At 48.4% G+C, this 23,894-nt stretch overlaps 1 protein-coding gene across 1 annotated transcript in view; it reads left to right on the plus strand.

Moving 5' to 3' along the window:
- Positions 1-6,217: 6,217 nt before the first annotated feature.
- The window catches only part of NFKB2 (nuclear factor kappa B subunit 2), an 85,066-nt gene continuing 67,389 nt past the window's right edge, over positions 6,218-23,894 (plus strand). The window contains exons 1-2 of the mRNA XM_081191600.1: positions 6,218-6,367; positions 20,450-20,497. Of these exons, the coding sequence (XP_081047726.1) occupies positions 6,303-6,367; positions 20,450-20,497 (113 nt within the window). The 5' untranslated portion in view covers positions 6,218-6,302. The remainder of the gene's footprint in view (positions 6,368-20,449; positions 20,498-23,894) is intronic.

The following is a 23,894-nucleotide window of genomic DNA, read 5'->3' on the forward strand; positions in this document are numbered from 1 at the left end:
CTGATGGAAGATCACCAGCAGGGAATGAAGATGCATAGAGCATTCTGGAATATTCTGCTTGCAAACTGAACTGTCATTCAGCTATTGCAGCTGATAGCAGAGACTTTTTAAAGCAGCCATCTCTGCTTGTGGTCATTACTACATCTTGTGGCAATTAATTCTATGTTACAAGAGTTCCACTGAATCAGACGAAGGGTGGATCTAATAGTTACTAACACTGCCCAGAGATTTATCCAGGAATCTGACATGTAGGGCAAGAAAACAACACCTCTCTCTCCTTTTGTTCGTTGCCCCTTCCCAAGCAAGTGGTTGTTCTGAGGCATGCTTTCTCTGAAAATGGAGATTGTGGTCGTGGCTTAATAACAGCTGATAGGCTTGGATCAGTTTGCCTGATCCTCTTTTAAGTGCTGGCCAGGCGAGTGACCATCAACACAATACAGTGGTACCTCGAGTTACATACGCTTCAGGGTTACATACTCCACTAACCCAGAAATAGTGCTTCAGATTAAGAACTTTGCTTCAGGATAAGAACAGAAATCAGGCTCCGGCAGCAGGAGGCCCCATTAGTTAAAGTGGTGATTCAGGTTAAGAACAGTTTCAGGTTAAGAACGGACCACCGGAATGAATTAAGTACTTAACCCGAGGTACCACTGTATGTGGCAGTGAATTCTCTGTGTGTGTTACGTGTTGTTTTGGCAGTGGATGTGTCACTGAGTGGTGCAGAGTTCTAGTATAATAAAGAGAAGGCTATGGAATGAGGAAGTACCCAAAACATACATTTGGGGTGGAGTTGGAGGAAGGGATGCTGCCTTGGACCAGATAGGAAAGCACCTATCAGAACCCATGCCAATCTTTTGCACTGTTTGTGCTACAAAGCCTGGATTTTGTTTTGTCAGTTAACACTGCTTTTAGGGAACTCCTTCCTCTGACAGTAAAGTCAGAAGATTAGTGTCTACCTGTAAGCTCTTTTCTTGGGCAATTAAACTATGGCTGTGTATTTCTGCCCTTATTGAAGAACTGGCTAAGGAAACTTTAAAAGTCAGCAAAATTGTTCAGAGATTATAGCTGAACGGTGCTATTTTGACGGTGGGGATGATGGCATTGTGTACCTCTGCCACATAGGTCTTGGCAAATAGTGGAATCTATGCTTGAACAACACCAAAAAAGCTGGTCTCCCTGACAGCTAGAAACATGGCTCTGTAAGGGCAAAGTAATGTGACTGGGTAGGTCTTCCACAGTGCACACAAGAACACAAGGTAACTGAATTTGTGATGGCTTTTTTCAAAGATCTGCCGTATCTGATTAAATGTGCAACTGGATCCTTTAAACCTTCACCTGCTGGAGGCATATTCCCTGAGCAGTCAACTTCAACATGTTGCACTTCTCCACCAGAGAAGACATTGTGTGTTGTGCAGCATAGAGGGTGGCTAACATGAAATTTGCTCATTGCTCCTCAGGAGTTTCAGGGCTATTGCTGCATTAAACTATTGAACAGGGGTAGACTCTGTGCTGCCCTCCAGTTACTGTTCACTAAAATTCTGATCACCCCAACCATTGGCTGATGCTGCCTGAGGCTGATGTAAGTTACAGAACAACATCTGGAGGCTACTACATGGACTAACACTACTATATTCATAATTAAAGATGACCACTAGAGGGTCTGGAGAACCAGCATAAATGTTCATTCAAGTTGGACAAGTAGTCTCTCTTGTGTGTCTAATATTCAATGGCCTTTGCAGCTGAAGAGTGTGATGAGCTGTGCCCTTTGTAGACTATGCAGGCACATACATGGGAAAATCCCGCACAAGGCATCTTCCTAGGGGTGGGCTCACATCTTCCCTGATTTTATTTGAGCACCACAATGATTTATGGTCAAGATTATTTATGATTTAAGGTTCAAGAGGAACCAGGGGTGTTTCCAGACTGTTGCTGTTTTTTGCTTTTGTTTTGCATACTGGCAAATTCAGGTTGCACAAGGACAATGAATTTGGAGCTCCTGTACAACGAACCCGCATCCCCCAAAGAATGGGCATTTTGCAATAAGGAAAATGCACTGGAAAGTGTCTAAGGATGCTTGATTTGATGCAATATCATCTAACCTCCCTGCAAACAAACCATAATAAACTGGCCATTTGGAAACACTCTGCATCTGTGTTTTCTTCCTTTTGTGTGTGTTTTCATTTTCACTGTGTTTTCCCATGCTTGTGCCACCATGCTTTATGGCACAGCAGCCTCCTCCTTAAGGAGTGTATAGGATGTGAGGTCAAGCTGCTGCTGCTGCGCCAGCCATGGAGACAGACTTCTCTCCTTGTGGGGAACCTCTGACAGTGAACGAAAGAATCTACAGAGAGGTCCACCAAAACCCTTCTACTTTTCTTTGTGAGACCTGGAAGGTGTGATCTCTTTCCTGGCGTTATAGTCAAAATGGAAATGGATGGAAGGGATGCGAGGGTGGTGGGTTAAATAGCAGGGGGAATAGAAGTGTAGTCTAGTGATTATAGAACAGCCCACAAAGTCTGACTGGCTTTTGGGTCTGCTGGAAGAGACATTAAATGTTGCTAAACCTGTTCCCTTATGCCTTGGATGTCCCCCTTCTTGGGCTGTGCGTGGAGTAATTCTGGAACATTGACCTGGCTTAGACGTCAAATGGATCCTGAATGGGGGCAGGCGGGTAAGAAATGGTAAGAAACAAGTTGCTTCCTTTTCCCATGTCTTTAAATATGGCAGGCTGGATTTAAAAAAGGGGTGGGATGATGAAGCTGTACTCTCCAGCTAACATCATCCCTGACCAGCCCACACTAACAGGGTCAGATGGGAGTTCTCCAACAACAGAAGGACCCTGGCTCTCTATGTTTGGGTTGGGGGATCCTTAGGGTGCCTTTGGTGCTGAATTCTGCAAGACTCAACTAATTAAAGTGGGGGAGAAGGTTAGCAGTTTGGGGGTCTGTGTACTTTATTGGGTATTGAAGGTGGGATATGTTGGAATCACAGTGCAGCCTCCCTATAATAAATGGAGAGTTGATTTCCCTACCCAAACAGGGCCAGTCCAAGACATTTTGCCACCTGAGGCAAAGTCTCTCTCTCTCTCTTTTAAGGGAGGGGAAGGGGAAAGAGATCTGGGACTTGGTGCAAAGAGCTGGGGCTACACCTTTGGGGACCACCCCCAATAGCACTCTGCTTCCATTGGCACTGATAGAAAGCTCTTTTCAAGAGTTTGGGTTTGGGTTTTGGTCACAATACATGGGATGGGCGGGTTAATTCTTTTCTCCCCAGTTGTGAGTTAATATTTACTTATTGTTACAGTATATGTATTAGTCTTTTTTCTTACAAAATAATTTGAAGTGAATGAACTAGGCAGAATTTACTCTCAGATGGCAGTTACTTTTAAAAGTGTGGCTGGGAGCAGGGAAGAGACTGCTGAAAGATCCAGGTCTTAATCCCTTTGGTCCCCCCCTCCACTCTGAGAATACTTGGGCCTGCGGATGTGGCAAGATGACCACACATGTAGCATATGCCTTCCCATGGAACTAGGGCTTTGATGAGTTACACCTATACATGTAGTGTTCTGTCTTCAGTTTAGTAAGAGATTTACACAGCTAAGCATTTCTGAGATGCTTAAGTATTTTGCCACCATCCCTGAAGGTGTACCACAGGGCAGTCCAACATTTCATACCAAGTGGGGCCACAAGAGTAAAGGTAAAGGGATCCCTCACCGTTAGGTCCAGTCGTGGACGACTCTGGGGTTGTGGTGCTCATCTTGCTTTATTGGCCGAGGGAGCCGGCGTACAGCTTCCGGGTCAGGTGGCCAGCATGACTAAGCCGCTTCTGGTGAACCAGAGCAGTGCACGGAAACGCCGTTTACCTTCCCGCTGGAGCGGTACTTGCACTGGCGTGCTTTCGAACTGCTAAGTTGGCAGGAGCAGGGACCGAGCAACGGGAGCTAACCCCGTTGCAGGGATTCGAACAGCAACCTTCTGATTGGCAAGCCCTAGGCTCTGTCGTTTAGACCACAGCACCACCCACAACCCACAGGCCACACACTGCCATCATCGTCGTCATCATTTGTTTGAGAAGGCATGAAATTGATGGTGTGTTAGCCAAGGTATTTAGGCGTCCCCTAGTTTGTCCTGTACATATTTCCTGTGTTGGGCATGGATTTGTTGTTTTTGTAGAAGTGTTTTAGACAGTGTAGACCTTTGTCTTGCCAGGTTTTTATCTGGACGTTTTGTGCTGCGTGTTGGAATAGTGGGTGATAGGCCAGGGGGGGTTAGTGGGGGTGGGCATGGAGATAGTTTGCCTACTTTTCCCTCCTGACACACACTGCCTTGTTGTGTGGCGGGGGTTGGGGGGAAGGAGCCAGGCCAAAATTTGACCCTCCCATCTTGCAGCCCTTGCACTGCCTTCCCAAAGCCAGCTGAGGTACTGGGTGTGTGAGGCTCTGGCAGGGTCCTGGAGCCCTCCCACCTCTTTCCTGACAAAATGTTAACTAGACTTTAGGAGGGAGTCATAGAATCACAGAATTGGAAGGGACCACAAGGGTCATCTAGTCCAGCCCCCTGCAATGCAGTAATATTTGGCCCAATGTGGGGTTCAAACTCATAAGCCTGGTACTAAGAGTCCCAGGCTCTATCAACGGAGCTATTCCAGGAGGTCCTTGTCAGTTGTCAGACCCTCATGCCTCTTCCCAAAGCCTTGCTTACCCAGCTTTGGGAAGGCACAACGAGAGCTAGGGAGGGGGACAATGTTGGACAACCCCTGTCTACCAGGATAGGACAGGTGCTACACGGTAGAGTGTTGAGGTGGCTAAAATGCCAGAGCCCTGCTCTCACCCAGGAAGTAGCAGTAGGGCACTACCACCTAGACTTGGCAGATCTATCCATACAAGTAGAAGTTGTTTCAAACGATTTTCAGCACTATATTTTTTAATTGCTGGAACGTGTAACCTGTCACGCAGGTTGAACTATTTTTTTTTTGGGGGGGGGAGAAGCTAAGTCCCACAAGACATGATACAGGCCCACTATTTGAATGGCAATTCCCATCAACTTTGGTGGGGCCAGACCCCTTTAAATATTTTATTGGGGAGGCCGAAGGGACCTCAGCCTCTAGGAGTTCACTCCTATCCTGCCCTGGGACCTTTTGATAAACTGGGTAGGTAAGAAATCACCATCATACCCTGACTGAATCCACAGGTCTCCCACCCACCTGTAACCAAATGGAGAAAGTGGAAGCACTTTAAAGAAAAAAACCCTGCCCTAGTCTTGGCTAGGCCAGGCCACTACATCCAGTGGTGTAGCGTGGGGGGTGCAGGGGGGGCCGGCCGCACCGGGCGCAACATCTGGGGGTTAGGGGGCGCACATCCACGGGTTAGGGGGCGCAAATCCACGGGTTAGGGGGCACAAATTACTTGCCTTGCCCCGGGTGCTGACAACCCACGCTACGCCACTGACTACATCCATATATATGTGTGGAGAGAGAGAGATTAAAACCAAAGTTTCTTTGCGGGAGTGCGGCAGGGCTGTAGGTTCAAGCCCTGGCATCCTCAGATGCAGCTGAGGAAGCCGCTCCCACTCCGTGAAACTCTGGACCAGTGTCTCCCAAACTTTGGGATTTGGAACTACAATTCCCATCAGCCCTGACCACTGGTCTTGCTAGCTAGGGATGATGGGAGTTGTAGTCCCAAAAAAGCAGACGGCGACCCAAGTTTGGGGTAACCTCGCGCCTGGACCAATGGTCTGTCTCGGTCTCCCGACAACTTTCTTACGCTCTCCTCTCACGCGCGCATTTGCCAGAAGCAGCGCCGACTCAACTTCCCCCTCTCTGGTAACTTTCCAAGCCTCGCCGGGCCTTGAGGGGGAGAGGCGGAGAGCCTCTTCTGCCGAAGAAGGGCGCTTTCTGGCGCGCCGCTCGCTCCCTTCAGGAAAGGCACAGCCTCTCCCTTTCGCTGAGGCGAAGACGAGCGCGCCCAGAGCTCTCCCTTCCCCGACCTCTCCAAGCCGGGGCGGGCAGCGCGCGGAGACCGGCCCCCGAGGCGGGGTCGCCCCGTCCCATGCCGGCCTCGCTCCTCCTCCTCGGGGGGCGGGAAGTTACGCTTCGGCCGCCGCCGCCGCCGCTGGGCTGGAGCCCCGCCGACTTTGGCGCCGTCGTCGTTGTCCCGCGCTCCAGTCAGTCCGCTGCGCAAGGGGCCGAGGGCCTTGGTAGGGGCCGGCGCCAGGCGCGCTGCAGCCGACTCCCTCCTGGCGCCCACCGGACGCTGGCTGGGCGGGCGGGCCAGCTCCCCCTGTCGGGCGCGCCGCCGCCCCAAAATGCCCGCCTGGGCGATCCTGCCTATCGCCTTGCCCGCCTTCAGCATCACCGGCATGTGGATCGTGTGAGTAACACAGGACGGGGCGGGAAGGGACCCTCACCAGCGGACCCGCGCGCCACGCTTCCAGCCAGCGGCGTTTCTGCCCCGCTTGGTGGCCCGGAGCGGCTCTGGGGGCGCCGCCGGGGGGAGGCGAAGGTGGCGGGCTGCGCTGCGCTCCGGAGCCGTGGCTGCCGCTGCTGCTTCGCGCCTCAGCCTGCCCGCGCCCTGGCCCGGCCCTGCGCCCGCGAGCCTGCCCTCCGGACTGAGCCGGGGATGGCCCTCGCATCTCCTCGCCTGGCCCCAGCCTCGGAGCTGCTGGAAAAAGCGCCTCCGCTTCTCCTCCACCCGTGCAAGGCGGGGTGGAAGTGAGCCAGTGGCCAGTGGAAAGTTTCAGGGCTGAGACCTGTTAGGGTGGAGGGCAGCATCTGCGTGGAAGGATGCTTTGCGTGTCGTGGGTTTGTGTCTCGTCCGCCCGGAAATGCGCCCAGCCTGCCACATGTTTTCCAGAGTGCTGCTTATACAGTAGGGCGATGCGCGCTCCTCGTGCGTGCCCGAGGTGTCTTCCCGACGACATGCTTATCAAGCATTCCTCCGGATTTGCTTTCGCGCAGTTTTGCGCACGCGTTGGATGACGCCCCGGGTGTACTGAGCATTGATTCTGATTCGTTTGGCCAGAGATGTTCGGACATTGCATCAAAGCAATGAAAGGAGAAAGGAGATTCCGACAAAACATCAGGAAGAACTCTCTTGTAGTAAGAGCTGTTGGAGAGTGGATCGGTCTCCCTCTGGAGGCTGTGGTCTCTCCTTCCTAAGAGTTTTTTAAGCAGAGGTTTTTAAGCATTTCTCCTCTGTCTCTTTCATTTAGAAAGTTTAAATGTTTGACCGGGAGTCAATCAGCTACTGGTAAATTCAATTTACTTCATCATGCAATTGGGTTAGAATTGTGGAGTAGGAAGGGACCGCGAGGGTCATCTAGTCTTAACTCTCTGCAAGGCAGGAATCTCAGCATGACAGATGGTCATCCAAAGGCAAGGTAACTGCTTTTTACAGAAGTGAAAGCCTTGACAAAATGAAGGACTGGCAGAACAAGTGCAAACCAATTATATGGCAAATCAGAAGGAATGACAAAAGGGCACCTCTAAAGGTGCTTAGGCTAAATAATGGAGACTTCTTTAAAAATGCACCAGACAGGCAGTGCAGCTGTTAAGATGAAAAAAGGTGCAAAGGGAGAGGCATGGGGGAAATCACAGAACAGCTAAATAAATCCTTTGCCCCTGCCTACAGGGGTTTAGAGACCCACAAGTGATATATATATATATATATATATATACCGTATTTTTTGCTCTATAAGACTCACTTTTTCCCTCCTAAAAAGTAAGGGGAAATGTGTGTGCGTCTTATGGAGTGAATGCAGGCTGCACAGCTATCCCAGAAGCCAGAACAGCAAGAGGGATTGCTGCTTTCACTGCGCAGCGATCCCTCTTGCTGTTCTGGCTTCTGAGATTCAGAATATTTTTTTTCTTGTTTTCCTCCTCCAAAAACTAGGTGCGTCTTGTGGTCTGGTGCATCTTATAGAGCGAAAAACACGGTATATATATATATATATATATATATATATATATATATATATTAGTAGTGCACCTAAGACATGCAAAGTGCAAAGGATAGGGCTATAGAGATTTTAGAAACTGGCAGCTTAAAACCCAGCTTCCCATTGTCAGCTGGCATTTACCCAAGGAGCTCCAGGGGTAGTTGGTTTCATACAAGAGTGGAAGGTGCTCAGCGTTCCACTGCCCAACTTCAGAATTTTACAGGAACTCCTGAAGTCTATACTCTGCAGCTGAGCTATTTCAGTAGCTATTGCGATAAAAAGCATTGATCTCAAAAGCCTAAGAAGGAGGAGGCTAGCTAAGAACAAGATATATCCTAAGCCTCCATTAAAGTTGGTTTGGCACCCTTACTCAACAAGCCTGATTCCCCCCCCCCCCCTGGACTTCTTGCCATAAGGAAAGTGACATGAAAAGGCACTGGAACGTGTGGCAGAACAAACTGCTTGACCCAGTGTCATATACCCTCCTGGAAAACAAATTGGAGCAAATGTTCAGTACTCAGCCAGTCACTGTTTAACCTCCCCACAAGCTTTGTGCAGGCAAAATTGTGAAGCAATTGAAAGATTTTCCATAAGTACACTCAGTGTCTCTGTTTTCAAATAACAAAATCCTTCACACAGGTCCATTACAGTCAGTTTGAGACGTTTTTGTAGCAATGTGGGGTTGATGAAGGAAGAGAGGTGGGGAGGGAGAAAGAAAGGAGAAAACAGAGAAAGAGAAAATAGGAGGGGTGAAAGCAGAGAGGGTGAGGGACTTCCATTACAATATTTACATAGTGTATGAGTGGAGATTTTTTTGTCCGCATCGCATGGGTAGGTGTCTTATTTTTGCTGGCAGAGCGAGTGATCAGAGGGCCCAAGTTATGTTTAGTTGCAGTTGACTGGTTGCAGGGTGTTTTGTTTGTATGTGAGGTTAAGTTAGCCCTATTGACTCATAGTTGTTAGGGCAGGGGAGGGGGTCATTGTCTTGTTGGCCTTTGTATGTGATAAAGAGGAGCCACACAAGGGGGAAGGCCTCCTTCTTTGTTTGATCCCATGATAGATTCAGTCTGCTGATTAGTTTTTCTAGTAGCGCTGTTTCCCATGCAGTTCGGTACCAATGGTCCATGTTCACTGCCAAAAGGTCTCTCCAGTGTCTGGTAAATATTGACCCATGCATTTTCCCCTGCTCAGGGGTGCCAACTTGAATAAAATATTGGGAGGGTGGACACCCCACATAATCTATCACAAAACTAGGTACACATACAGTATTTGAATGGCAATGCCCATCAACCGGGGGGCGGAGGCTCAAATATTTTATTGGGGGTGGCTGAAAGTACCTTGGCCCCTTAGGAATTGGCTCCTGTGCCCCCCACCCTTTTACCCTTTCTGGGGGAAATACCCACAAATTTTTTTTAAAAAAAAACAGCAGCAGCAGGAACACCTTGTTGCCAAGAACCCTGATATTTCCTTGACCTGTTCAAAACATTAAGCCCTTCCCTGGAAACATGCACAGTCGCCATTGTTTGCCTGGCTTGAGAGTAAATCCTATGGATTAGTGGGATTTACTTCTGAGTAAGCATGCATAGTGTTGGGCTACTGGTTTCGACTCGGACTAAAAGATCAAGCAACCTGTCTAGCAGCGGTGGGGCTCAGGGTTGCCTGTCACTACCAGATGGCTGCCTACCCTTGATTGGTGTGTTTAGTTAGCAGATTCTTCCAAGCTGAATCACTTTCTAGGCTTCTTGTTAATTCTGGACAATGCAGGGGAGGCAGACGGTTGCCTCAAAACATTTGCGGTGCCTCAGGCAGGAAATCTGCATTGTCAAAATATGCGGCTAAACTAAATTACAACTGGCTGCCCTTTACAGATATTCCGTAATGTGCTGCCTGAGGAAGGCTGCCTCAAGCTGACTGATTGGTATCTTGTTGAATCTGTCTTGTCTGGTTGTAAGGAGACAGTTGCCTGCCGTTCCTTAGCTGCAAGACAACGCGTTTGGGTTGTCTGGCTAGAGAGGGAGCAAGATGCAAATATTCAAATAGCTCCAGGTATATAGGAACATAGGAAGCTGCATTTTGAGTCAGGCCGTGGACCGTGTACCTCTGCAGCTGTTCTCCAGAGTTTCAGATGAGGAACAAATAATAAGCCCCCTATCGCATGAAAACCCAAGATGGTTCTTGAAATTCATTCTGACTGGGCAGATAAAATATAACAGATAGAATTCTGCAGGGCGTGTTGTTAGCGTGTGAAAATGGTCAAGCTCCAAGGAAGCCCAGGCAGCCACCTCTAGATGGTGGAGGCGCCAGGCGTCATCCTGGCGCCCGGGCATCTTCACTTGGTTGCAAGTGGCTGTTAAAGATAAAGGGACGCCTGACCATTAGGTCCAGTTGTGGCCGACTCTCGGGTTGCGGCACTCATCTTGCTTTATTGGCCGAGGGAGCCGGCGTACAGCTTCCGGGTCATGTGGCCAGCATGACTAAGCCACTTCTGGCGAACCAGAGCAGCACACGGAAATGCCGTTTACCTTCCTGCTGGAGCAGTGCCTATTTATCTACTTGCACTTTGATGTGCTTTTGAACTGCTAGGTTGGCAGGAGCTAGGACCGAGTACTCACCCCGTCGCGGGGATTCGAACTGCTGACCTTCTGATAGGCAAGTCCTAGGCTCTGTGGTTTAACCCACAGCGCCACCCATGTCCCAAGTGGCTGTTAGCCAGGTGCAAAATACGCCTGGCAAATTTTGAACACTGTTCCTGGAGTGTTGGCTGCTGCCATTCCCAGATGCTGAGTAGAGTTTGCAAGAAAGTGGGCAAAGACTTCAGAAGGATTCACAAAAGTGAGGAGGGAGCGGGTAGGTTGGAGCTTCATAGGGCAAGGGATTCGCTTTTGGCTTGTTAATAAGCCAAACTACTTCCTGGTTTTTGGCAAGAAGCAACTTGGTTTATTTCTGAGTCAGTGTTGATACAAGCCATAGGTGACTTGCCTATCACTCCCACCAATATACTGTGCTGCAAGGCATTTCTGGGGAGGCTGGCCAGAGGTCCCCTATTTTATGTGGCCAACTTGCAAGCACAAGCAGTGGAGGTTTATGGCCTAGGTCCTAGGAGCATGAGAGCCTGTGGGGCCAGTTTTGGATGAACAGGTGCAGAGCTGTATGTATACTTTAGCACACATTGAAGAGGCACTGTGTTTCACAGGCTGGTTTTGTAAAAACCAAAACCAACAAACCATACCCTTTTGGACTGGCTCTTTTCGGACTGCTTTAGCTGGCATGCCACATCTGTTGCATACCTGCTTCTTACTGCAGAGCATCACAGTTTCCTTAAATACAACGGAGCACCTTATTCCAGTGGGTTCCCTCCTTTGAAGCGACCCTGTTAATAAAAGATAACAAAAAATCCTTGCGGCAGCTACTTTGTTGATGCAACCTTATTTTCAGAGTTGGTGGTGAGGTGACACCTCTTCTCCCACTCCGGGTGTTTCCTTAAGAAAGGCCTTCTGCTCCCCCACCCACACTTCCCTTCTGTTGATCATTAGCTGTTGTTTATTGTCTGTCAGCCCATGTGACAGCACTTGTATCTCAGCCAGTTTGCATTAATTTCGAGAACAGCGTTGCATGAGCTACTGCCTCGAAAGCTCCTAAGGCAACCAGCAGGAGTTACAACGCTGGGAGTACATGTCTGCCATTGAATTCTTCAGAATTCCCATGCAGTCATGTCTTCCTGTTGTTTGGCTTGGGTTTGGCATCTACCTGTGGATAGCTCAGCCTGTAGAGCATAAATCTCCTAATCTCAGGGTCATGTATTTGAGCCCCACATTGGAGAAAAAAATTCCTGCCTTTCTGGGGCTTGATGACCCTCGAGGCCCCTTCCAACCTTGTTTCAATGATTATCTACCTCCGCTTGCCAATCTGCAAAGCAGAAATACAGTGGCAGCTTCCTTAAGCTGGTGGTTGAGGATACATAAGATAATGCAAGTTCCCATTGGTTTGTGAAGATCAGCAGGTGGTCACTGCCAACCTGAGCTTCTTCTCAGGAATGCTACGCAACTGAAATACAGTTTTGGGCTCCTTAGGGGAAAAGAGATCAGGCAAGCTGTAGCAAGAGTGGCTTTGATATAGAACTGTTGCGTCCAGAAGAAGCAGATGATGAGCTAGGTTTGCAGACTGCACTTCCTTGCTTATAGTGATCCCAGAGTGGTTCCCAAAATATCACAAAATAAATAGCAGTTACAAAAATATACAAGCCCTGGGTTTGGTTTTGGTTATGAGGTCCATGCTTTTGTTGCATTGGTGTGCTGTTTAGGGGCAAGTCAGGACAGTCCCTGCTTCAAGAGAGCTTCTGTTTTCTGAATTGGCTTCTTTCAGGATTATGTTGAGTTCTACCTAAACAGAAGAGGCGCTCTGTTTCTCCCTGATCTTGACTTCTGCTGTGATACTCATCCAGCTCTGTCCATAGGTATTGCAAGTTCAGAAATGCTTGCAAATCCTTTTGATTTGTGTTTCTCTGTCTGAAAGTTCATTGGGCTTTGCTGCAGACAGTACCAGCAAGGTTGCTTCCAGACAACCTTCTTATCAAGCATCCTGATTTATTTACCGGGGTGCTGGTGGTCCAACTATTTATTGAGCATTCATTCCGATTTTTTGTTCACAGGGAATTTAGACCATGCTGAATCAAGCAAATGTTACCCGCTTCACTTTTCGCTGCGTTTTTCTCTCACTTGGCTTTTCCACAAAAAGTCCAGTGTTTTGAGGAAGTGAGTTCATTGCGCAAGGCTTCCCAATGAACAATAATTGCATAGCCTGAGTTCGCTAGTATGTGTTTGAATGCCACCCAAAAATATCAACAGTTGGGAAGCGCCCAGAAGAAACTATGGGTGAAAGCTGAAGGTATCAAATAAAACAAACCCCCTCTGAGATCAGTGTTCCCAATTGGTTGGGCAGCTCTCATATCCTGTTGTGGGTCCTAGCCACTGAGGGTTAAGTCTTTTGGCGGGTCCTTTATACTTCTCTTAGGGGCAAAATCCAAAACTTTTGATCAGGTAGCCTACAATCCTCTTTTTCAAAACATGATTTAGAATTTCATGCAGGGGGGCAGTTGCGTAAATAATGGATTTTTGTTTGGTAATTTCCACATACTACAAGATCATACAGGGCAAGATCATTTACAGTACAGTGGTACCTCAGGTTACAAATGCCTCAGGTTGCAGACTCTGCTAACCCCAAAATAGTACCTCGGGTGAAGAACTTTACTTCAGGATGAGAACAGAAATTGCACAGTGGTGGCGCGATGCCAGCGGGAGGCCCCATTAGCTAAAGTGGTACCTCAGGTTAAGAACAGTTTCAGGTTAAGAACGGGCCTCCGGAACAAATTAAGTTTTTAACCTGAGGTACCACTGTACTGGAAGACAAAGGCCAGGTCCAAAAAATATATATCATGGAACTAGTTACATGAGCCCAAGGGTGGGGGTCTCAAACAGTAACCTCTTTTTCTCATGTTACATGTTAAATTGGTTTTGAAACTTGAGTGCATGATGTACAGTATGTATTTTACAGAAAAACATGGGATTGACAAGAGGGTCATGGACTCAGTTTTAAGAGATTGTGAGAGACCCTCATTGAAATTCAAATTTTGCTTTAAACCACATTACTATACCATACCTTCCAACATTTCTCTGATGAAAACAGGGACGTCCCATTCCATAATGACAATTTTACTATTTATACCACCACACATCTGACTGGGTTGCCCCAACCACTCTGGGCAGCTTCCAACATATATAATGACATAATAAAACATTAAATATTTTTTTAAAAAAACTTCCCTATACAGGATTGCCTTCAGATGGATCGGGGGTAGGATAATGTCATACCCTCCAATATTTCTCCGATGAAAATGGAAAAAGTGGGACATTCCGGGATCAAATCAGAAACTGGGACGGCTTCTCTAAATCACGACGTCCCGGGAAAATAGGGACACTTGGAGGGTTTGCTGTACAAAACAGTAAAGGATAAAACCATAAATAGAAGCAATGGATGCAATGATGAGAAGGCAAGCAAAGCAGACTGGATGCTATGCTATGCTTACACAAAGCAGCTTGGATGAGGACCGTAGATGAAGCCATGGCCTTGTGAAAAAAGAAGGAGCCCTATGCTTAGAATTTTGAATGTGGGCACCCAGCAACAGGAAGCCCCTCCCCCCAGTACACCTGAGAAACTGCAGCTCCAGGCCCAGTCGTAGGGACCAATTACAGCATTTAGCCAATTGCTAGTTTCTCTCGCATGATTCAGGACGTCTGTGGTTTCGTCTAGGCTCCTTCATTCCATCCAGCCACTCCATGTTAATTTGCTTGGCTGGCGGTGCCAGCTGCTTATTATACCTCAGCCGTAAATAATGGAAGTGTGGTTGGTAGCCTAGGGTGAATGATGCTTGTACGTGGCTGGGCATGGTTTGGGCACTTCTTGGGGTCTTGCCCGCTGATCCTACCCCCTGGAGAAAGCTTCTATTTGAAAAATAAAATCTGTGAACTTGGCGTTGGCCAAAGCCATTCTGACTTTGAGTCGTAGAATTGTAGCGTCGGAAGGGACCGTGAGGGTCTTCTAGTCCCAACTTCTTGCAACTCAGGACTCTCTTGCACAACGCAGGGCTCAAACCCACAGCCCTGAGATTAAGAGTCTCATGCTCTACTGACTTGCACCATGGTAGTGCCAGTAATGTTGTCTTCCTGCCTTTGCCAGAGAGTGAAGGGAGCTATGAGTTTTGTTTAGCGGTAGGAGCAACCAACCTTTAGAACTGGCCGAGCAGTCTTGGATTTCTTGGACATATAAGTAATAAGTAAGCAAATGAATGCTGGGACGCGGGTGGTTCTGTGGGTTAAACCACAGAGCCTAGGACTTGCTGATCAGAAGGTCGGTGGTTCGAATCCCCGCGATGGGGTGAGCCCCCGTTGTTCGGTCCCTGCTCCTGCCAGCCTAGCAGTTCGAAAGCACGTCAAAGTGCAAGTAGATAAATAAGTACTGCTCCGGCAGGAAGGTAAACGGTGTTTCCGTGCGCTGCTCTGGTTCGCCAGAAGCGGCTTAGTCATGCTGGCCACATAACTCGGAAGCTGTACGCCGGCTCCCTCGGCCAATAAAGCGGGATGAGCGCCGCAACCCCAGAGTTGGTCACGACTGGACCTAATGGTCAGGGGTCCCTTTACCCCTTTAAAGGTAAAGGAAAAGGTACCCCTGCCCGTACGGGCCAGTCTTGACAGACTCTAGGGTTGTGCGCTCATCTCACTCTATAGGCCGGGAGCCAGCGCTGTCCGCAGACACTTCCGGGTCACGTGGCCAGTGTGACGAAGCTGCTCTGGTGAGCCAGCGCAGCACACGGAACGCCGTTTACCTTCCCGCTAGGTAAGCGGTCCCTATTTATCTACTTGCGCTTTGACGTGCTTTCGAACTGCTAGGTGGGCAGGCGATGGGACCGAACGGCGGGAGCTCACCCCGCCGCGGGGATTCGAACCGCCGACCATGCGATCGGCAAGTCCTAGGCGCTGAGGTTTTACCCACAGCGCCACCCGTGTCCCTCTTTACCTTTAAGCAAATGAAAGCTTTCCATAAAGCTATAACATCATAGACTGGGAGCTGCCTGTTAGTTCTTTATTTATAAATGATGTGAATTTAAGCAAGCAGGTCCTTGCAAACAGAATATTGCAGAGTGTATAATTGGGGTGTGTGCTTGTGGTCACTTCAGACAACCTGTTTACTGAACATCCAGATTTATTTGGACAAAGTTTGCAGGTAGGTTACATGTTTATTGAATATTCATGCAGATTAAATGAGGTTAAGTCAAGCAATGGTTACCCCACGCTTTCCAGTACATTTCATAACCCCCTTTCTTATTGCAAAAAGTCTCATTTTTTGCAGATAGGGGAGAAGCAGGTTTATTACATAAGAGCCCAAATCCACCCTAATTGTGCAATGCCCACTTTCTGGTATGAATTGAAACCCACCCACAATACAGTGACAGCCTGGAAGTGCCTGGTGTTTCCTGTTTTAGCCTGTGGCGAAGAGAGTTGAAAAAACACACACAACCCCATGAAAAATGGGTTGCGTGCTCTAATTTGGCTCTTAATTCACAAACAGTTTTGTTTAGATTTTAAAATTTTAAAAGTGCAACCAGTCTGCATGCAAGTCAGCAGGCGATTGAGTTAATTGGGTTTGGCCTGGGAGGACTTCTGATGGTGGCACTATCTCAGGGTTGGAATTTCACAGCGGGTTACTTTACTGGGCTTCTGAAAGCTGCCCTCCTTCTCACAACAGGGTGCAACAGTAAACTATATCGGAGGGTTATTGTAGGCGACGCTCAGCCCAACCTGCAATGTGGTGGTTGGAGTGAAGGCCCAGAATCCCTTGTGCTCCATTTTGCCTTGGCAAAAAAGGTCACATCCAGCAGCATGGCATCAGTTGCCGACACCCCAGCGGGGTGGGTTCGCCAGCCATCGCCACCAGAACGACCGCATCCCTTAGCAGGGCTGTGCTGAGCCAACTGCCTGCCTGCACAGAGGGGAGCCCGGCTGGCCAACACGACCCTTGATGGGCAGAGAGGAGCATCAGGCCACTCTGCGGTGAGGGCACCTGGTTTGTGCCCGCTCAAAAATTGTGTGTGCCCCATGCCTTGCCCCTGGTCACGTCTCCCCTTGAATACACAAAAGTACAGGGTAGGTTCAGGGACGCAGGTGGCGCTGTGGGTTAAACCACAGAGCCTAGGACTTGCCGATCAGAAGGTCGGTGGTTCGAATCTCCGCGATGGGGTGAGCTCCCGTTGCTCGTCCCTGCTCCTGCCAACCTAGCAGTTCGAAAGCACATCAAAGTGCAAGTAGATAAATAGGTACCGCTCCGGTGGGAAGGTAAACGGTGTTTCCGTGCACTGCTCTGGTTCGCCAGAAGCGGCTTAGTCAAGCTGGCCACATGACCCGGAAGCTGTACACCGGCTCCCTCGGCCAATAAAGTGAGATGAGCACCGCAATCCTAGAGTCAGTCACGACTGGACCTAACGGTCAGGGGTCCCTTTACTTTTTACAGGGTAGGTTCTGTCTGGCGCTACTCTAGCCCATCTCCCAACTTCCGAAAGGTGCCAAACCATCTCCCTGACTGATGTGACTGACTTGTGAAGAGCTGCTGCCTTGCCACTCTGGCAGCTCCTTCAAGGTGCTTCCCCTCCCTGATCCACTCTTCCCATTGTGTTTACTCCGGTGGGATATAAATGACCTGCTACACATGCTATTAGATTGTAATTTTTATCTCGCTTGGACTACTGCAATGCACTCTATGTGGGGCTACCTTTGAAGGTGACCCGGAAACTACAACTAATCCAGAATGCGGCAGCTAGACTGTTGACTGGGAGCGGCTGCCGGTACCACATAACACCGGTCCTGAAAGACCTACATTGGCTCCCAGTACGTTTCCAAGCACAATTCAAAGTGTTGGTGCTGACCTTAAAGCCCTAAACAGCCTCGGTGCTGTATACCTGAAGGATATATCGTTCAGCCTGGACACTAAGGTCCAGTGCCGAGGGCCTTCTGGTGGTTCCCTCACTTCGAGAAGCCAAGTTACAGGGAACCAGGCAGAGGGCCTTCTCAGTAGTGGCACCCGCCCTGTGGAACGCCCTCCCACCAGATGTCAAAGAGAAAACAACTACCAGACTTTTAGAAGACATCTGAAGGCAGCCCTGTTTAGGGAAGCTTTTAATGTTTAATACGTTATATATTGTATTTTAGTGTTTTGTTGAAAGCTGCCCAGAGTGTCTGGGGAAGCCCAGCCAGATGGGCGGGGTATACATAATAAATTATTATTATTATTACCAAAAAGTTTGAGCCCATGCCTTTGCATCCAAATAGAAAGGTTCCGCTCACCTCTTGTTTTAGCAGGGGGCTGAAAGTTAGACCCTTCTTTTCTCTGTTAGGTTTTGAGAGAGGCAGAAAAGGACTGCCATGCTTAAAAAAAATCAAGTGCATACAAATATATATGCAAATTGGGACTTGCATTCTTTCTCCCACAGCTCAAACCTGGCTTCACCCCTGTTTTTGGACACAGATTTGCTGGCCAGCCTTTCTCTCTATTATTCAGGCAGACTGTTTGCATTTAAAAAGAATTATTTTAAGCACCGCCTGTTAGGGATGGGCAAGGATCTGTCGGTTTGGGCTTCTCTTGGGTTTTTCTCCCCTTCTCCACACCCCCCCCCCAGTCTTCATTCAGTTCACCATATTTCTGCATCAGTCTGCGTTCTTATTTTGAAAAGTGAATGCAAAAATGTGTGAATTGATTAATACTGCTGTTATATGCTAAGAATGTGGAATCTTGGAAATTGGTGATTTGGTGGACGCTCCTTAAACGTGCTGATGGTTATCATGCCAATTAACAATGTTCAATTACCGTATTTCTCGCTCTATAAGACGCACCAGACCACAAGACGCACCTAGTTTTTGGAGGAGGAAAACAAGAAAAAAAATATTCTGAATCCCAGAAGCCAGAACAGCAAGAGGGATCGCTGTGCAGCGAAAGCAGCAATCCCTCTTGCTGTTCTGGCTTCTGGGATAGCTGCGCAGCCTGCATTCACTCCATAAGACGCACACACATTTCCCCTTACTTTTTAGGAGGGACAAAGTGAGTCTTATAGGGCAAAAAATACGGTAAATGGAAAGGACAGTCCTGTGGCTGCTTTAGCAGCAGTGGTGAGCAGTAGTATGTGGATTGCCTTTCTGCACATTGTCCTGCTAACGCAGTGTGTTGGGGGGGGGGTCAGGGAAACCTTGGACCCAGGTGTCAAACACTGACCCCAGGCCTCACTTATTTGGCCCTTGGGAATCTTACCAGGCCACACCCTCTTTCCCTGAGCCACACCCCCTTACTGGCCTTGGGCTGCAACCTCCTGGAGTGCTTTTGCCTGGTTGGAATGTTTACTTGACCTCTGAACCTGGCTTCTTGCTTGTCTAGACGGAGAATACCGGGGGATGTGCGACTGCGTCTAGAAACTAGCCTGCTGTACCAGGGTAGAAAATTGTATTCATTGCTCCACCCACTTTTGGCCCTGACCCCACCCACTGCTGGCATGTGGGCGTGGCTGCCCAGAAGCAAATGCAGCCCTGAGGCTGAAAAATCTTCCTTAAAAGGTTGCTATCTAAGGGGTGGGGAGGCATTTGGAGCCGTTTTGCCTGGGATGCATATGTCGGACTCCTTATCACTAGACAAACACTGCCAAGCAGATAGTCTGGCAGGGGAAGCAGCTGATTCCAAGTGCAGGGGTGGCCCCCACCTTAGCTAGAGTGAGGCAACTGCCTCAGACAGACGATGCTATAATAAGGCGCCCGCCTCCCACTGCCTGCTATTTCTCCATCCAGAGTTCATCAGCTCTTCCCTTCTGTTGGAGGTCAGCAACACATGCCAGCCCAGCTCCATTAACATGTGGACCCCAAAATTTTGGATCCCCCCAAAAGTGCTGGTTTTCTGCTGCAAATCCCGCGTTTCGTGCCGCGCCTCCCCCCAAACCGAGTAATTGACACAGCAAATCGGGGTCACAAGTAAATAGCCAAAAACCCAACGTTGTCCGCTTGACTCCATACTGGTGCCAAAGTTGTGTCCTGGTTTTGTACCACAAACCCCACTTTCTGTGCCATCCCCCAAACTCTGTAATTGACACTCAAATCAGGGGCCACAGGTACATCCCAAACAGTGTTCGAAACTCCCATTGTTCTAGGTATGTTTTGCAGCAGGGAATTTCATTAGCACAAGCTGTGTCTGAGCACTGGGCGCAGTACCGCACGTAAGATTTCAGATTAAAACTGCAGAGTGGAAGGAAAGGAGGACTTTTTTCTGCCTCCCCGCTTCCAGCTTCTCTCTGAAGACTGGAGAAGAGACCCTCTTAAGGATATTAGGGGGGTGAGCAGGGGAAAGACTAGACCATGTGAAAAATGAACCTAATATTTTAGCTGCCGTTCATTCATTTTCAGCTTTGTATTAAAAAGCGAGCCTAGATGTTCCGCTGTTGCGTCCATAACCTCGGTTTCAGGTGCCATTTAGCTCCTAGCTTTCATATCTCCATATCTAACACTGACCCCAAAGCCCAAGCTTGTCCGATTGACTGCACACTGGTGTCAAAGTTGTGTGCTCATTTGGTGCTCTATTCTTAACACACCTGTTGCCTCCAGGTGTGATGGAGGATGCTACCCCATTGCTTAGGCTAAACTGCAGTGCAGCATGACCCAGATTGCCTCAAAATCTCTACCAATCCACTTTATAGATGGGCAGCAAAGGTTAAGAGAAATGACTTGCTGAAGGCTACGCACCGAATTTGTGGTTGAGGAGGCAGGAGTTTGAAGACTGCTTCCCACCTTTGGTCCGAACACCCTGTTTACTGTGTATTCTTAATGGAGGCTTGAGCATCAGGGCCAAAGGCTGCAGAGAACTGAGAAGCAGCCGTTGGGTGTTTGAGAAGAGCAGACACGATCACTTCTTTCACTTCTTTCTTTTATTCCCTACAGGTATGCCATGGCACTGTCCAACAATCACATCTGCCCAGTCCATAATTGGTAAGAGTTCTTCCTCCCTTTGCACCATGGCTTTTGTTGGTGGCTCTGCCTGTCTGTGTGGGTTTTCCTGGGCTGTTTCTCATCTCCTTGCTCATTTGCTTGCATTCTGCTTCTAGCCAGGAGGGGAAAGACCTTGATCTGGTATTTCAAGCGCAAGATGGTACGGTTTACTTAGACTCTGTGCTTGCATAGTCTTTTTATTTTTTTCCCCCAACCCAAAGTCGGCCGCCTAGATGATGTAAGTAGCTAAAGAACTCTAACTATGAAAGCCTGAAGACGTGAAAGTTTGCAGTTTTGCCAACGATTGCATGGTGCACGTAGTCCGCTATTTAAAGCACAGAGTCTACCCATCCATTGCATTACAGGGTTTAAAAATAAAAAATACACCACTACCTGGTAGTCTTCATGCTTGTGGAGAAAAAAGGAGGCATGCTAGACAGTTTCACCTTAAGTGGTGGCGAACCTCCAACCTGCAGGCATTGTAATTCAGATTGTTTTGCCTAAGCCCTGCCCAGTTTCCCTACACTTGATGTCATATACAATGATGCCTGGTGTGGTTTGCAGGGATCAGCCATCCAGCCGGAGTGGCTTGATTTCAAACCATGCCGGTAAAGGGATTGCAGTGTGCAGGTGCTGCTGATCAACAGAATGTTGACGCTTGCGAATACGTGTGACTTTGCCCATGTGGTTTGAGTTGAAACTGCAAGGGCGAAGGAAAATGACATCGTCCTGATGTCAAGAGGATTGACAGGTAGGCGGGCCCAGTCCTCCTGCCAAAATGGATTGAGAGACATAAGCACTCACCCTCCTTGCTGGAAAAGGGACCTCTTTAATCCTTAAAGGCTCCAAATCCTAAAGGAAGGAGTCTTTATGAACCCCGATAGCTCAGCTGGTTGGAGTGTGGTGCTGATCAATGCCAAGGTTGCAGGTTCTATCCCTGTATGGGACAACTGCTTATTCCTGCAATCACAGGGGGTTGGACTTAGATTATACACAGGTCGCGTCCAACTCTGTGATTCTCTTTGTGGGAACTTTTAACTTCTCAGCAGGATACGCAGCGTCATGAGGAACCAATAGGCTTTCATGGTGAATAGATCAAGTAGTTAGTAAATAGAGACGCAACATAGACTGGCTACAAAACATAGCATGAAAACAATATTTTGACTCCCTCCTCTTCACCACTTACAAACCTCCCTCCACATTATTTATTGTACATAAGGATATGTACAATTTTAATGCCCACAATGTGCAGCTCCATTTATTATACGAAAGGAATGCCCTTTTTGACTAAAAATGAATATAAAAAATAGTGTTACACTTTCCAAGCTCTCCCCCCATTTTAATGTAGCACTTAAAATTTTGTAGCAGGGTCCCAATCAATGGACAATTTTGGGGCAGGGACTAAGGTTATTTTTTAACCCAAAGCTGCGGTCGGGATCAGAGGTTCATGTAGAGGAGACGTGGCTATGCATATCTCTCTCTCTGTCTCCCTGTGGGCCTTATCTCCAAGGTTTCAGCCAGGAGTGTTTCCTAGTCCTGTCTGGAGCCACCAGGAATTGAACCTAGGAACCTCTGCATGCTAGGGACAATTGCATGCATACAACAGCTCTGGCATCCTGCAACTTTAAAGGTCCTGCCTTGCACTTGGAACAGGAGATGCACAGAGGATCACCTTTCTTCTTTCTCACTAGGACACCCCACCTTCCAAAAACCTACCAACCAGTTGCTGTTGTTGTTATTTAGTCGTTTAGTTGTGTCCGACTCTTCGTGACCCCATGGGCCAGAGCACGCCAAGGACTCCTGTCCTTCACTGCCTCCCGCAGCTTGGTCAAACTCATGTTGGTAGCTTCGAGAACACTGTCCAACCAACTTGTCCTCTGTCATCCCCTTCTCCTTGTGCCCTCCATCTTTCCCAACATCAGGATCTTTTCCAAGGAGTCTTCTCTTCTCATGAGGTGGCCAAAGTATTGGAGCTTCAGCTTCATGATCTGTCCTTCCAGTGAGCACTCAGGGCTGATTTCCTTACGAATGGATAGGTTTGATCTACTTGCAGTCCATGGGAGCTAGCTGCAAAATGCATGTGTTTAGAATTAAATAATAGGGTGTCTCTGAGCGCATTCAGACCTCAGGAATTTGTTTGCAGCACCAGAACTGAACTGGGCTCACTGTCCTTTGGCACAAAAGTCTACCCCTTGGTTACCTTCCTTCATTTCAGCTAAGTTCAGTGGGAAATGTTAACTCTGTTGTTGCTGCTACAGTGGTGCCCCGCAAGACGAATGCCTCGCAAGACGAATGCCTCGCTAGGTGAAAGGGTTTTGTGGTTTTTGAGCTGCTTCGCAAGACGAATTTCCCTATGGGCTTGCTTTGCAAGACGAAAACGTCTTGCAAGTTTGTTTCCTTTTTCTTAACACCGTTAATACAGTTGCGACTTGACTTTGAGGAGCAACTCATAGAACGCGGTGTGGTAGCCTTTTTTGAGGTTTTTGGTGATTTTTGAAGCTTTTCCAAAACTTTTCCGACACCGTGCTTCGCAAGACGAAAAATTTGCTAGACGAAAAAACTCGCGGAACGAATTAATTTTGTCTTGCGAGGCACCACTGTATTGTTAAGAAAAGATCAGGCTCAGAAATCTTTGCTGATCCTCAAAGTCCATTCTACCAGCTGGTAGAATCTACTGTCTGCTCCCCCCCCCCCAACTTAGAGAATCCAGCTGCAGGGGGCCACCTGTGTGGACTTGTGTGTGTTGCATTCCTTCTTGCTCTGTGGCTGTGGAGTGTCTGTTCCTATCAGGGCAAGCAAAGAGGCACAGAAAGATGCCGAGACAGAGGATTTTAGAGAGTGGAAATGGAGCAGGGCAAGTAAATATTAAGTGAGTGAGCAGAGATTGCATGGAAAGTGGAGGGTATTGAGGAAACAGAAGGAAGTGTACCAGTTGGCATCAAGTCCTGATGAACCAAAGGGTTGTGCCGTTACATTTCAGCCATTACTCCCTCCAACTCGCTTTTCACAAATTGTCGAAACTGTATTCCCCACCCATATCCCACGTGCTGCTCTCTGAACACAGGGGGCTCTTAGGAGCCCAGGTAGCTGCCTTCTGCTGACTGAGTCCATTGGGCCATCTAGCCTGATGGGCAGCAGCAGCCCTCCAGGGTTCAGACAGGAGTGTTTCCTAACCCTACCTGGGATTGAAACTGGGACCTTTCGCATGCATATGCTTTAAGACAGGCACCCCCAAACTTGGTCCTCCAGATGTTTTGGGACTACAACTCCCACCATCCCTAGTTAACAGGGCCATATATTACAGCCCAGGGCCTACATATTGCAGCCCAGGGCCTCATAACCTAGTGGGGCCTTGGTCTCTTGCCATTTTTTGTGGGGGAAGGAAGGCAGAGTTTAC

Source organism: Podarcis bocagei (assembly GCF_964188305.1).
Source record: "Podarcis bocagei genome assembly, chromosome: 4".
Lineage (NCBI taxonomy): Eukaryota > Metazoa > Chordata > Lepidosauria > Squamata > Lacertidae > Podarcis > Podarcis bocagei.